At 35.9% G+C, this 14,872-nt stretch overlaps 1 protein-coding gene across 1 annotated transcript; it reads left to right on the forward strand.

Moving 5' to 3' along the window:
* Window positions 1–7,186: 7,186 nt before the first annotated feature.
* On the forward strand, window positions 7,187–14,631 carry LOC141288526 (P2Y purinoceptor 4-like). The gene is made up of 2 exons (XM_073820682.1): window positions 7,187–7,507; window positions 11,650–14,631. Exon 2 carries the CDS (start codon window positions 11,652–11,654, stop codon window positions 12,744–12,746), a length of 1,095 nt encoding a protein of 364 aa, XP_073676783.1. The 5' UTR covers window positions 7,187–7,507; window positions 11,650–11,651; the 3' UTR covers window positions 12,747–14,631.
* Window positions 14,632–14,872: the final 241 nt, after the last annotated feature.

Consider the following 14,872-nt stretch of genomic DNA (forward strand, 5'->3'; position numbering starts at 1 on the left):
TATCTCTAAAACAGATTCTTTAATTGTTTACTTTAGCATTGAGCATCTTGATACTCATACGTAGATACTGTGTATATAATAGTACAACACGTCAACCTTGCCTTATCTGAGCATTAGCTGTGAAATGTTCTGGTTCAGTACCTTGTCTGGTGACTGTATCACAGCTTGTCTATATCCCTAGTTACTGTATTTATTCTTGCTATAAATTACCCCTATAAAAGTGCATAAAGCAACTGTTTGCTAATGGAGTCAGCCGTCCCTTTTAAGAGGAATACATATTTTATTATTCACCCCAGGGATTTAATTGCTGTGATGCTGTTCTCCTTTTTACATATGAGATAATCTCATGGATTTTTAATGCTTAATGGCTGGGCCAACTGCTAATAGCTGCAAAAACAGGTAACAGAATAAGCACTGTTCACATTTTTACTGAAAATTAAAATGAACATGATTTTCCATAGGGATTTAATACACATTGTAAAAAGTAATTCTATCTGCCTTATAAAACTATAAATGCCAACTAGCTATACATTCATTTATAATGTTATATTGGCGTTAACTGAATTCTCCCACCTCTGCAGTTCCAAAGTCTTTATTTTTGCAATTGTATAACTGTAATTTGATGGTTTGGTTTGGTCACAGAAAGAAATACTGATTAAAGGGTGATTTTCTTTTTTTTTAATCTGTACTATTCAGTGTCAATATTTGATTAACTTTAAACTTGAACAAATATGGTTGTTTGTATAAACAGGATCTTTGAAGACTATGTTTGCACTAGGATAAAGTTGAGTAAGTGCAGTAATCTGAAAGACAGACAGATGATACATAGATAGATACATAGACAGAAAACAAGAGTTCAGAGCGAGTTCACATCCTTGTGTTCTCTCGGCCGAAGTAAGCATTTCAGTGAGTCTGGCTGTTATATTAATGATAGCTTATCACAAATAAACTTCCTTTCTGCTCTTACAAAAAAGGTCCCTTTTTTCACTCTAGTAGTTGGAGGCTGTTCTTGACTCTTTCTATCTATCTGCTTTTTCATGACATGAATGAAAGTGGTTGAAGAGTAGGTGAGTATTCTGCACTGGCTTGACTTTGTGGTGGTTGTAAAAAGAAGATAAAGAGTAAAGTAAGAAGTGATAAAATTATATGACATTTAATATATTTCTTATAATGTATATCTTGTCTTTAACAATTGATTTCGAGTATTGAATGCCTTGGATCGGTTGAACGTAACTGTTTATTTCCCCTGATCAGGTGGAAAGGGTGCAACGTTTGGAGGCACCGCTGGGATGAAATGCAGTGAAGGTCGGTGTCCTCAGATGATAGTCTACCTCTAGTGTTATTCATCCTAACTTGTGGCTCATAGGAACAGCAGAGTGGAAACGTCCAGCGCCTACGTTGAGTCTGGACAAAAAGCATGCACTATCTGAGGTTGATCGGCGATACCTGGAGCGTTGCCATATTCCAAATCAGCTAAGATTGGTCTTTTGCATCACACTGTACACACCGAAAGCCCAAGTGAACCATAGAAGCAATAGGAGCAATGTATTAATTGTCAAGAGAAAATCTTGTAAAATTGTGTGACTTTTTGGATTTGAACAGAATGAAAATGTTATCTACAAAAGTCACTAATTTGTTAACTCCCTTGTGAGACATCTTGAGAGGGAGGGGTTAGAAGAACAGTAAGATGAGGACATGTCAGAACTTTTGTGAGACAAAATTTGTGAAGCTATGCTAAGCTAGCCTAAGCTATGACATGCTGTGAAACTCACAACAAAATACCATTTTAAAATGGCACGCAGCATCAACTTGACCAGTTATGCCAACATGGAATAGAATTGAGAAGGCTAAACTCACCTTCTCAATTCTAGCTCACCAAATTGATCATGGACTGGGAAGAGGTTTTTCTGAGCTTGAGATCGCTGATGCTGTAATAAGAGCAATTGCACTAGGCATGCAGCTTCGTAGTTACTTGGAGGGAAAACAAATCTTAGCCTGCCCACATTAGGATGAATACTCCAAGCTCATTTCCAAGAAAGAGGTGCGACCCTATTGTGGTTTGCTTGAAGAAGAAAGACATAATGGAGCTGAAAGCAAATGTAAAAAAAGAGGAGTATAAGAAGCCCATTCTATGGTTGGAACATCATCAGCAGAGGTTGGCAAAATTAAAAGACTGCTTGGCGGAATGTCCAATCCTAGGATTTCCTGATTTTTCAAAGCCGTTCATACTCCAGAAGAATGCTTTAAACTGGGACTTGGTGCTGTTCTGTACCAAAGGCAGGTGTAAAATCCTAAGAGGCATTGCATACTTCATTGCATGAAGATACGGCACACTGACAGCTGCTGAATTAAACTATAATCTTCATTCAAGTAAATTGGAGTTTCTAGCTTTGAAGTGAAGAGTTCACCGTATATGGCGGCAATAATCCGCTGACCTGTGTACTGACCAGTGCCAAACTCAATGCAACGGCACTTCACGATAAAATACCGCCCTAGAAAAAACAACATTGATGTTGACAGTTCATTTCATATGCCATTGGACACTAAAACAATGATGAAGCAGTGTACGGAGAAACTCATGCCTGCTTGTGTTGAGGTAACCTTGCAGGCAATAGAAGTGCAAGCTATGACTTGATTGGAGAAGTGTTGTAACTGTTTGAGTCAAAAGAAGCCAGGTAAAGAAACTGGAGTGTCACTCATGAATATTATCACCAACCACCCATTTCCATTGACTTTTTGCACCTCGACAAGAGCAAAGGAGGGTATGAGTATATTCTGGTGATAGTCAATCACTTCACGAGGTTTGCACAAGCTTACGCCACCACACCAAAATCTGCCAAAACCGTTGCTGATTGAATCCTCAAAGACTATGCACTGAAATTTGGATTTCCCCAAAGGATTCATCATGACTAGAGAGCCAAGTTTGAAAATGAGTTGCTTTCTCAGTTAAAGATGCATTGTGGATTTGCAGGATGCGAACAACACCATACCACATACAAGGAAATGGAAAGGTGAAACGTTTAACTCGGATGTTGCTCCAGATGTTAAAGACCTTAACAGAAGTGCAGCAGTCCAACTGGAAGGAATCGTTGAACAAACTTACCTGCACCTACAACAGTACACAATGTAAGGTTACTAGATTTTCGCCCTTCTATATCCTGTTTGGGCGTTCGCCAAGACTACCTGTAGACTTGCTCTTTGGATTCAAGGCAGAGGGAGGGACTGAAGACCATAAGGAATATGTAAAAAGATGGAGTCAAGGAATGCGGGTTATATGAGATTGCAAAAGAAAACAGCAAGAAGGTAGCAAAGAGAAACAACAGGAACTATGAAGGAAAAGTAAGAAGCTAGGTATTGCACCCAGGAGATTGGGTTCTGGTGAGAATCCTCACACCTAGAGGAGGCACAGGGAAGCTGAGAAATCACTGTGAGATGTGATACACAGTTGTTGTAGACTTATTATGAAGGAAAAGGATGATCTCTTGTTACCATGTATTACCTACCACTGGAATTGGAACTCCAACCAACCACACCCAAGAATGAACAGAAAAACATGGGAACCAACCTCCATGGAATGGCATGATTCTAGCTCAGAGGAAGAAGATGAAGAATGTGGCCACTATTATTTACCTGTGGCCCAGGATCAGCAATCTGTGGAAGGAAACATTGAATTAGAAAATGCAAACTTACCTGTGGTCCAGCATCAGGAACCTGTGGAGGGAAACAGTAAATTATAAAATGCAAACTTACCTGTGGTCCAGCATCAGCGACCTGTGGGAGGAAACAGTGATTTAGAAAATGCAAACTTACCTGCAGTCCAGCATCAACAACCTGTGGATAGAAAGATTACCACTTGTCCAGCCCTGATAATTTAGTCACCACCATGTCATCCGAGATGTTCATGTCTTTCTTTCTATGGTCAAAAAGAAATTAAGGTTTTTGAGGAAAACATTCCATATAGTGGACTTCAATGGGAGTCAATGGGTTGAAGGTCCAAACTGCAGTTTCAATGCAGCTTGAGCCATTGTGACAATGTGTCATTTTCAAAAAAACAAAAAAAAAGTATATACTTTTTAACCACAAGTGCTCACTCATCTTGCACCATTGACCTCACGCATTACGTAGTCATGTTGGAAAGGTCTCACATGACATACTCTAGGCAGGAGAAAGGCAAACGCTTTTTTTTGGTGGTGAAAATGAGATGTTTCTCACCCTACACTCTTAAAAATAAAGGTGCTTTAAAAGGTTCTTCACAGTGATGCCATAGAAGAACCGTTTTTGGCTCCACAAAGAACAATTCAGTCAAAGGTTCTTTAAAGAACCATCTTTTTCTTACCTTTTTATTATCCGAAGAACCTTCTTTCGCCACAAAGAACCTTTTGTGAAACAAAAAGGTTCTTCAGATGTTAAAGGTTTTTTATGGAACCATTTAGACAAAAAGGGTTCTTCTATGGCATCGTGAAGCACCTTTATTTTTAAGAGTGTACCCTAAATTTTTGAATCGAAGAACACAGATAAAGGACGCGTGACCTTTCCAACGTGATTACGTAATGCAGCAGCTCCGTCCCCTGTGTTTTAACTGTTTATTCCCCCTCATCAGGCGGTAAGGTGACTTCACCTGTCAGTCATTAGATTATTATGTAGGCCACTAGCTGAACTAGCCACATTACTGAATCATTATCCCACTCACATTCCTGTACAATTTATGCAATTTCCCAGAACTCCCTCTCGGATTAACCATCAGGTCAGCACTGGAAAGGAAGTGGGTCTTACCATACCAACAATGCAAACTAATCTCCCCAGCTTTCACACAGCTGATATATTTTTATTTATGACACATGACATTTAACATGTTTTTTTTTTATAATATCCTAGATGTAAGTGATATATAATGCTAACACTATAAGTCAAATTCATTTGAAAACTATATCACAGATTATTTAACTTCAAACTATGTGGTTTATTACTGCAGCCAACATCATAAAACAATCGTGCAAATATTCAATGTGAACTTTAACTCAGAAAGCCATAGCAGTCATGCACTCTGTTATGGCACTCCAACTGATCACGGATCGCAGATAAAAGTCTTCCTTGCAATAACCTTTTGCCCTGTTCATTTGGCTTTCTAGACATTTGCTTTTTCATGTTCACAATGTCTGTCCTGAACAAACAAGGATCATATTATTTACCTAACAGCACACCGGAGTGCTCTGATATAAATGTGTGTGATTATTTATGAATTAGTTACAGCACCGAAGCTTTAAGGTCTTCTCTCTAAGGCAGATGAGCACTACTAACCTCTCACTGGTCAAATGGAACTGTGTTTTAACTTTTTACTAAATATTAACTTTACTCCAAACAAAAGTGCATATGTTCCTCTAGAACTCTTGGGAAACACCTACATTTCTTTATTACCTCTGTTACTGCCCTAGCGAAAGATAAATACTAAAATGTATTTGAAATACATTTATTTCATGCTATGTGTACTACAAATACATTTACATATTTATGTGCTTAATAAAAATACCCTGCAATTGTACTTTTGGTTTGGTTACTAAACTGGTATATTTAAAGTTTGCTTAATTGAACAACTAATTTTGTGGTTAATGCACTTTACTTGTGCAGAAGTAGTGCTGAAGTCTGCCTAAAGATATACTGATATTTGTGACCCTGGACCACAAAACCAGTTATAAGTAGCATGGGTTTTTTGGTAGCAATAGCCAACAATACATTGTAGGTCAAAATTGTTGATTTTTCTTTTATGCCAAAAATCATTAGGATATTAAGTAAAGATCATGTTCCATGAAGATATTTTGTCATTTGTAATTATTTTTTGATTAGTAATATGCATTGTTAAGAGCTTCATTTGGACAACTTTAAAGACGATTTTCTCAATATTTAGATTTTCTCAAGATGTATAAATCTCAATTTCAAAAAATTGACCCTTATGACTGGTTTTGTGGTCCAGGGTCACATTTGATTGTGATAAAGTGGAACTATTGCAAGTATACTTCATGTAAAATTTTGCATATAAAGACCAATATTATTCAAAGATCATAAAGTCCTCATCAATAGTGACATTAAGATTTGAAGCCTAATATTAAGAAATGCACCTTGTGCACAAGTAGTTCTCCAAATAAAGTTTCATTTTTTTTTTTATATTAGTAAGTCTTGATCATTATGTCAGTAAATAGTTTTAATAGATTTGACATACTACTTTTATAATATGTTAATTTTCATTAGGATGGATATGGAAAACCTACAACTTCTTTGGAACTTTATTACATTATTTTGGGATGTATACACTTATCCTTATGTGTGACTGAACCACAAAACCTGTCATAGCACAGGTATATTTGTTGCAATATGGGTCAAAAATATAATTTTTTCTTTTATGCCAAAAATCATTAGGGTATTACAATCATGTTCCATGAAGACATATTGTAGATTTCCTACCGTAAATATATCAAAACTTAATTTTTGATTAGTAATATACATTGCTAAGAACTTCATTTGGACAGCTTTAAAGGCGTCTCAATATTTAGATGTTTTGCACCCTCAGATTCCAGATTTTCAAATAGTTGTATCTCAGCCAATATTGTCCTATCCTAAACCATACATCAATGGAAAGCTTATTTAATCTGCTTTCAGATGTATAAATCTCAATTTAAAAAAAATGACCCTTGTGAATGGCTTTGTGGTCCAGGGTCACACATAAATGGTGTGCCGTCCACACAGTCACATGCTGCTTACTGGAAGTGAAATTACAGTGAAAGTGAAATAAAATAATGGGTGGTTGGGGAAAACCAAGTGAAATGGTTCTAAAACATTAAACAAATATTAGCCTAAGAGTGTCTATCTAGAGTTGCTAGTGTCTTATATTAAACAGAAAGGAAACAGCACCATGTATGAATTGGGGTTAAGTGTGGTATAATTTATCTTAGATGATTTAATCATAAAAATCGCTCTATCATTTACAAGAGCCAACATAAAATGTTTAAAGGGCATGTGGGATGAGCTTCGACTGTAAATTACTGTCTGTTTAAAGATGGCAGAAACTGATAAAAGCCTGATATGATACTGAGATGAGTTCAAGCAAATCAGCTTGGAAAACTACATTTTAGAAACAGAAGAAAAAGAAGAGTTCCTCCTATTAAAGATTAATAAAACTATCTTTGTCTTTTAATACCTTAGCAGGTTTCTCGAAGTATTTAAGAAAAGTGATTAGATATTTAGCAATTCCTGTCACTAAATTTGAGTAAATTCGTCTGGAGGAGCTGAGGGGAGAAAATCAGTTTGGCGCGGATACCCCGCCCCTCAGTTTACTCGCTCACCCATACACACCTACTAGTCCAGCGGGGCCACATCGAGTGCTCCCTGTCCGATAAATCTGGATGTGTAAATCTTTTAAACAAGTTGAATGGTTTTTGAACCATTAGCGACAACCATCTAAGTTGATGTTTTAATCTGTGAGGCGAAGTGTTTACCACGTTCAACTGAGTGAACGGTAAGTTTTAGCACGTGAAAACAACTCCGCGTGTTCCCGTTTCTCTCTCTCTCTCTCTCTCTCTCTCTCTCTCTCTCTCTCTCCCTCTCTCTCTCTCTGTTTTTCTAAAAAAAAAAATTAACGTTACGTCTCATGTACGCTAAATGTGCACGAAAAAGTGTTTCTTTCTGTTTTGCTATTTATTATAAAACAGCATAGTTTTCAAACGGTAGTTTTCGTGTTTGGATATGGAGTTTGAATATTGTTTTAGACCTAAAACCTATAAAATGAGTTAAAATTAGACTTGTAAGCGCACAAAAGAGTATGTACTTTGTAGTCCATGTTGATTTTATAGCTTGTGACAAGTGTTGGGCTAAAAAGTTTTATACATTATGCTCCTTTCGTATTATTACTTATTACTTTCTGGCAACAATACTTAGTTACACTAGTTACATTACTTTCCTTTCACTCTCCACAGAAGTTATAATTGCATGTCTTCCCCATAAAATTCTTCTAAAAGATTACTAACAATATATTTCTGCCTCATTTGACCAATGTGGTGATTATAGTAACGTTTAAGTAAAAGTGTTGTATTAATCTTATTAATTGTCATGTGTAGCTCTAATTTCTCTAATTTAAAAATGTATTTTATCGAAAGAAATCATATAAGTTCATAAGAAACTCTTTTGTTCATGTGGGTGGGCAAGCCATGTAATGCCAGAGAAAAGTTGTGCCATAACTTACACAACAGTGTTTGGATCATCTTTTCTCATGACAAAATCAATGTAATTCCAATATTTCCATCTGCTGAATGTACGCTTTTTCATATTCCAAGCTTGCCTGCTGCACTGGTGACTTTGTGTCAATCTAGGAATTATTGGATTGTTGGACTTCAAATCAGTTGGGGTTGAGACATTGAAAGTAACTAAGTAACAATCTATTTTATGGACAGTAACTGTAATACTATTGCAAAAAGTAATAGTATTAAGGCAAGCCGTGTTAGCCTAAAATATACTAAGCATTACTCGTCATAATTGCATTTTTACTAGAAATAATTAAATTAGAGAGCTCTATAATTAAATGTTTACTAATAACAATGCCAATAAGAGAGCTCTCTAATTCAATTCTTACTAGTAACAATTCCAATTAGAGAGCTTTACAAATGAATTTTTACTTACATATAACTTTTTACTTAGTTATATGTCTCCATTGACTTCCATTCATTTTTAATTACAGAGCTCTACAACTGAATTATTACTAGTAAGAATTCCAATTAGAGAGCTCTCTAAATCAATTTTTACTAGTAATAATTCCAATTACAGGGCTCTCTCATTCAGTTTTTACTAGTAAAAATGCAATTACAGAGCAATACAATTCAATTTTTACTAATTAAAAAAAAACACATTAACCCCCTGGGGTCCAAACACACGTATACGCGTTTTATGGCAGTTTCCCAAAAGGAACTTCAATTACTCGGTCATTTCTGATTGTACAGATAAAAGCAGTACATCAATCGAATCTGTAAAGGGTCTACTTTTATTTGTATATACTCACAAAACCCAAAAAATATTGTGATTTTACAAAATAAAGAAAACAAAAAGGGTGTGCTGTCTGCCGCGTTGATCTCCGTGATCTTCATTCAGAAACGCGTCATTAAAATAGACTATAACTCAGCCAATACACAACACAGAGACATGAGCAATATGTCTAGAGAAAGCTTGATATCTATACTTTCAAATAAAGTAATGTTTATTGAAATCAAATATTCTGTGATAAAGTAATCCGTATGAAACCAACACGATGTCCAGTCTCTCTTGTCTGCTTCATTAGTTTTAATTAGATCACGCCCAGGAGCGATTCCAGTCTTTCATATTCAAATCGTCCACGTGAGGGCGCCGCGCCAAAAGTAGACGCCCACATCACAGTAAACAAAGGAGAAAGCAGTTTCTTTTCTTTCAAGTTAGTCCTTTCTGGAAGAAGACGGGCTGTCAGGAATAAAACTTACTTCAGAAGATGAACATTAAATGAGACATGGCGTGAACCAGCAGATGAGATATTTACACAAGTAAGTTTTTTTCTTTTATATTTGCAAGTTGTTACTGTGACAGAATGTGCACACATTTTACCAGTTAAGACTTTTTGCCAACTGTATTTCCTGACTACAGCAAGTGAAACATTATAAAGTATGTTTCATTTCACTGCATCTAAATGTCTCATGATGACAGGATGTTTCAACTTTGGTCGAAAAACGCGCTGGCGCATTTGAGGCACGCTTTTGTAATAACTCCGAAAAGAATGTAAAATTCTCCGTCAGTTTTGATCGTACAAATACAACCAATACATCATTCGAAACTGTAGAGGGTATATTTTTATTTGTATACACTGTGCTTTTATGAAAATAAGAAAACAGTCAGGGCACGCGCTCTGCCTTCACTGTCTGTTATATCTTTACACAGACACAAATGAAACTAACGTGCATGAAACCTAAATCTAAGTGATTACGTGCCTCACAGACATAATGCATTTACTTGTAGAAAGCTTGAAATGTTTACTTTTACATAAACCAATTCAAATAAAAAACTACTATTCTCTTTTTAAGTAATCTGTATGAAAGGTAGAAGATGTATGGTTTCTCCTGTATCACTTCATTACAAACCTTACACCTGTATTTATCTCACACTGTTTTATTTGCACCTAACTGTTATACGCCTATGCTATACACTACCAGTCAAAGGTACTTTTTTAAAGAAAAATAATTATCTAATTTTGTGAAATAGGTTTACTATGTAAAAAAAACTGCTCACTTAAAAAAAAAAAAAAAACTTTTAATAATAAAAAGTTTGGCTGGTAGTGTATGTGTTTTCTCCATGTTAGCTCTGTCTTTGTCAGATCATTGTGTTGCTCACATCTACTTGTTTTCTTTGCAGTTTCTGCTGTTCCCCGTTTTCCTGTGTTCAAGTTTCCTGCAAGTGATTTGGATATTGCACCCTCGACATCTTGACTTCTGTGTTTATTACTTTTGTTCCTAATAAAAAGTTTAACTGCACTCACAAGTGAAAGACAAGTTATTTTGTGTGATAGTTAAATATATTCAAAATACGCTTCAAACTAAATATATATGTATTTTGTCCTTTCATTTTTCCTTTATTCTTTCTGTTGTTTCCTCTCAGTCAACATCCGACTGAATGGCTCATTATGCGGCTCATTATGCAGGTCTTTGTCTTCTCAGGTGTAAATCACAGCATTATTCATGATGATTCACGCCTTCTCGCATACAGCCACTCTAAACAAAAAGTGTCTTCAAAAATTTAAATCTATATACTGTTTTGTGAAAACAAGTGAACTAGATGATTTTCACATCATTTGGTAGAAAAAAACCAAGCCTACCACATCCAATTCTCGAAAGTCCCGAGAATAAATATTCTGTATGTGTTAGATGACCTTATTTCAGTGACTTCAAAAATTTAGTTTTTCAAAATGCACGCATAAACATTGTGTTCTCAAAAACTTAAAAGTGTACATTCATGTTGCTTACATATTTTTGTAGTCCAATTTGTGCTAAATACAATGTATTTAGATTTAGGATATTAATATGTTTTTAACATACTGAAAAAAGCACAAATGTCAAGGCATGTCAAAACTTCTTCAGGGCCCCAAAACACCCCCGGGCCCCAGAGGGTTAAAGATATGTTTAATTGCATAGCTCTGTAAATGAATTAAAGAGCACTCTAATTCAGTTCTTACTAGTAACAATTGAATTAGAGCTCTCTAAATGGAATTGTTACTAGTAAAAACTGAATTAGAGAGCTCTCTAATTGGAATTATTACTAGTTAAAATTGATTTAAAGAGCTCTCTAATTGGCATTGTTACTAGTAGCAATCGGATTATAGAGCTCTCTAATTGTAATTGTAACTAGTAAAAATTGATATAAAGAGTTCTCTAACTGGCATTTTTGCTAGTAGGAATTGGATTATAGAGCTCTCTAATTGAATTGTTTCTTGTAAAAATGCATTTACGACGAGTTACGCTTAGTATATTTTAGGCTAAAACGGCTTGCCATAATAGTATCGCCAGTAACTAGTTTCTGCCTAACACTGCTTGATCCTGTGTTTACTTCTTGTTTCTAAAATGTCTAAAAACATTTATGTTGTTATTTTAACAGAAATGAATTCACTCTTAAGGAAAAGCGTCTCTGGGAATTTGTCCCTTCATTTCACCACACTGATACCGATCTCTGAGAAGGAAGTGAATTTCAGCTGTCTCTTCAATGAGGAGTTCAAGTACATTCTGCTACCTGTATCATATTCCCTGGTGTGTTTCCTGGGACTCATACTGAACTCTGTGGCCCTGTGGATGTTCATCACTAAGATGAGGCCCTGGAAACCCAGTACAGTTTATATGTTCCATCTGGCCCTGTCAGACACGCTCTACGTGCTCTCCTTGCCTATGCTCATATACTACTATGCAAACCGCAGCCACTGGCCTTTTGGGGTTTTTCTCTGTAAGACTGTGCGGTTTCTTTTCTATTCTAACTTGTACTGCAGCATCTTGTTTCTCACTTGCATCAGTGTGCACCGCTATCTAGGTATCTGTCACCCCATTCGTACTCTGACTTTGGTGAAGCCACGTCATGCCCATATGATGTGTGGTTTCGTCTGGACAGCTGTGATAGCCTGTCTGGTGCCCACGCTGATTTTTGTCAACACTTCTCAGAGAGGAAATGACACTTTGTGTCATGACACCAGCCGCCCGGATGAATTTGACAACTATGTTACCTATAACTCAGTGCTGATGGTCCTGCTGTTCATCCTGCCGTTTCTGGTCATAATGGTTTGCTACTGTTTAATGGCCCGGGCCCTTTGCCAACCCCGAAAAGGCCTGTCCCAAAGTCAACAGATTTCATCGAGGAAGAAGTCCATTAAACTTATCATAGTGGTGCTGGTTGTGTTTGCGATTTGCTTTGTACCCTTCCACATCACCCGTTCGCTCTATTACGCCTACCGCATTCTAGACGCAGATTGCAGGTCCCTTAATATCGTCAACTTTGCTTATAAAATCACTCGCCCACTTGCTAGCATGAACAGCTGTTTGGACCCCATCCTGTACTTCCTGGCAGGGGATCATTACCGCTCTAAACTCCTCAGAGCGTTCACTAGACAAACTCCGAACACTCGTTCTACTGCGTACGCGCAAGAAAACAACATCGTGCTGGCCTTTAAGAACCCAGATGCCCAAGCTGGCACTGAGACGAGACTCTAAAGTCACATACCCAGACATATTGGGTAGACTTTTAGTCAAATATTGGATTTTTCTCTATCAAGAGTCAAGTCGTCTAAATTCACAGCAATACACATCCGGTCTCGTTGTAAACACTACAGCGAACACTACCAGTCAAAAGTTTTTGAACAGTGAGATTATTAATGTTTTTTAAAGAAGTCTCTTTTTCTCTCTTTTTCTTTTAAAGTAAAATTTTGAAATATTTTTACTATTTAAAATAATGTTTTCTATTTCAATATATTTTGAAATGTAAATTATTACTGTGACTTCAAAGCATCATTTTTAGCATCATTTAGAAATCTTTTGCAACATTATAAGTGTCCTAACATCACTTTTGATTAATTTAAAGCATCCTTTCTAAATAAAAGTATTATTCTTTTTTAAATGGTATATTTAATGGTATAGTGTATAATGTTACAAAATCTTTTTTTAATATTTGTAATATTACAAAATTTTGCTCAATTTCCTGTAATTTGAATCAAATTAATGCAGGCTTGGTGAGAAGAAGATACTTCTTTAAAAATCTTACTGTTCAAAAAATTTTGACTGGCAGTGTAGATAAAAGTAAAAGAATCTCTTTGTAGAAAGGATTTGGTTTGCTTACTTTGTGCACTCCTAATGTTTTTTCTCTTCAGTGTGATAGCTGATAATGTAGTGCAGCTGTTTTTTTTTTAGAAACATTCTGATGTCCAATCACTCCTGGTTACTATAATGTTGAAGTTTCTCACTGTTGGTCAAGGACACAACTTGGCAGTGTTGGGGTTCTGTCAACACTAAAAACAAAACCCACTCTATATCCCAGAGATGGACTCTGGCCTTTGACTGTTACTACAAAAATCCCAGTACAAAGCCTTGTGTGTGTTCTGCTATGTGTGAAGGTCCTATGGTGGAAATGAAGGTGTGAACTCCCCCTGCAAAAAAAAAGTAGCACTTTAGTTTTCATAGTATTTCACCAATGCTAGAAATGATTTTTGTATTAATTATTAATGAACACCCATGAAATCATTATGATTCATTTTAAAAGAGGAGAGAGAAAATGCTGTATCTGAATGAAGCGGAAAAGTTGGAAAACCTTTTGAGGCACTTTGAGTGAAAAGGTGAATGGTTGTGGGGGAGGCTAAAATGTGAGCTGCAGTTGTGCAGATATCCCCACTTGACTTGCTTCATTCCTCGTACAGCTGTTTTTGTTCTTTGGTGGAGCAGATCTACAGCTGTGTTGCTGTACATGTGTGTTTGTGTGTATTTGTGCGTAATTGCATAGCAGGGCTGAATGAAGGAAAAAAAAAGATTGAAGAAATCAGATCCGTTTGGGCGTACTGCAGAGAGAGATTTTTTTTCCCCCGGATGTAACCTCTGTGGGAATGTTTGAGTTTATGCATTTTATTATTTCATACTTAGTTTCTTGTAAAGTAATGTAAATATTTTATGACAGTTCTCTGGTCATGCTATCTGTTTATTTTTAAACTGTATATACATCATGTGTTTTGTATTTACTTTGACTGTTTTTCGTCTGTTTTATATGCCCCTCTCTGATTCAAACAAAATCAGAACTAAAATAAACCAGAAGGAGAGGCCATTCCGCACTGTTGCAAAAAAAAACTTGTTTACAAAATACTTAAGTGGAATAAAGGGATTCATTTTATTTCGAACATGCTAGAAAATTTGTTATGTCTGCTTTGTGCTTTTTTATACTGCCAAGAGCCACAAATTTTTTGGGGGGATATTGTGTACATTGAAATGCATTTTTTGTATAACTGTTTATATCCAGCCATATATACTGTACAGTAGGAGATTGTGGGTGCTATTCAGTGACATTGAGCCAACAATTTAATTTCAATTTTTGCAATTTTCCCAAATGCTAGACAGAAAATAGACAAAAAAAAAATGCATTTATTAGTAATTGTTTTTAAAGATTAGAGCAAGTTACAAAAAAAAAAATATATATATATTTTCATGTGGTATTGCATTATCATAATATACACTACCAGTCAAAAGTTTTTGAACAGTAAGATTTTTTTTCTTTTAAAGAAAAATATTTAATAGTAAAATTTACTATTTAACTGTTTTCTATTTGAATATATTTTAAAATGCAATTTATTCCTGTGATT

This window comes from Garra rufa, chromosome 16, assembly GCF_049309525.1.
Source record: "Garra rufa chromosome 16, GarRuf1.0, whole genome shotgun sequence".
In the NCBI taxonomy this organism is placed as follows: Eukaryota; Metazoa; Chordata; class Actinopteri; order Cypriniformes; family Cyprinidae; genus Garra; species Garra rufa.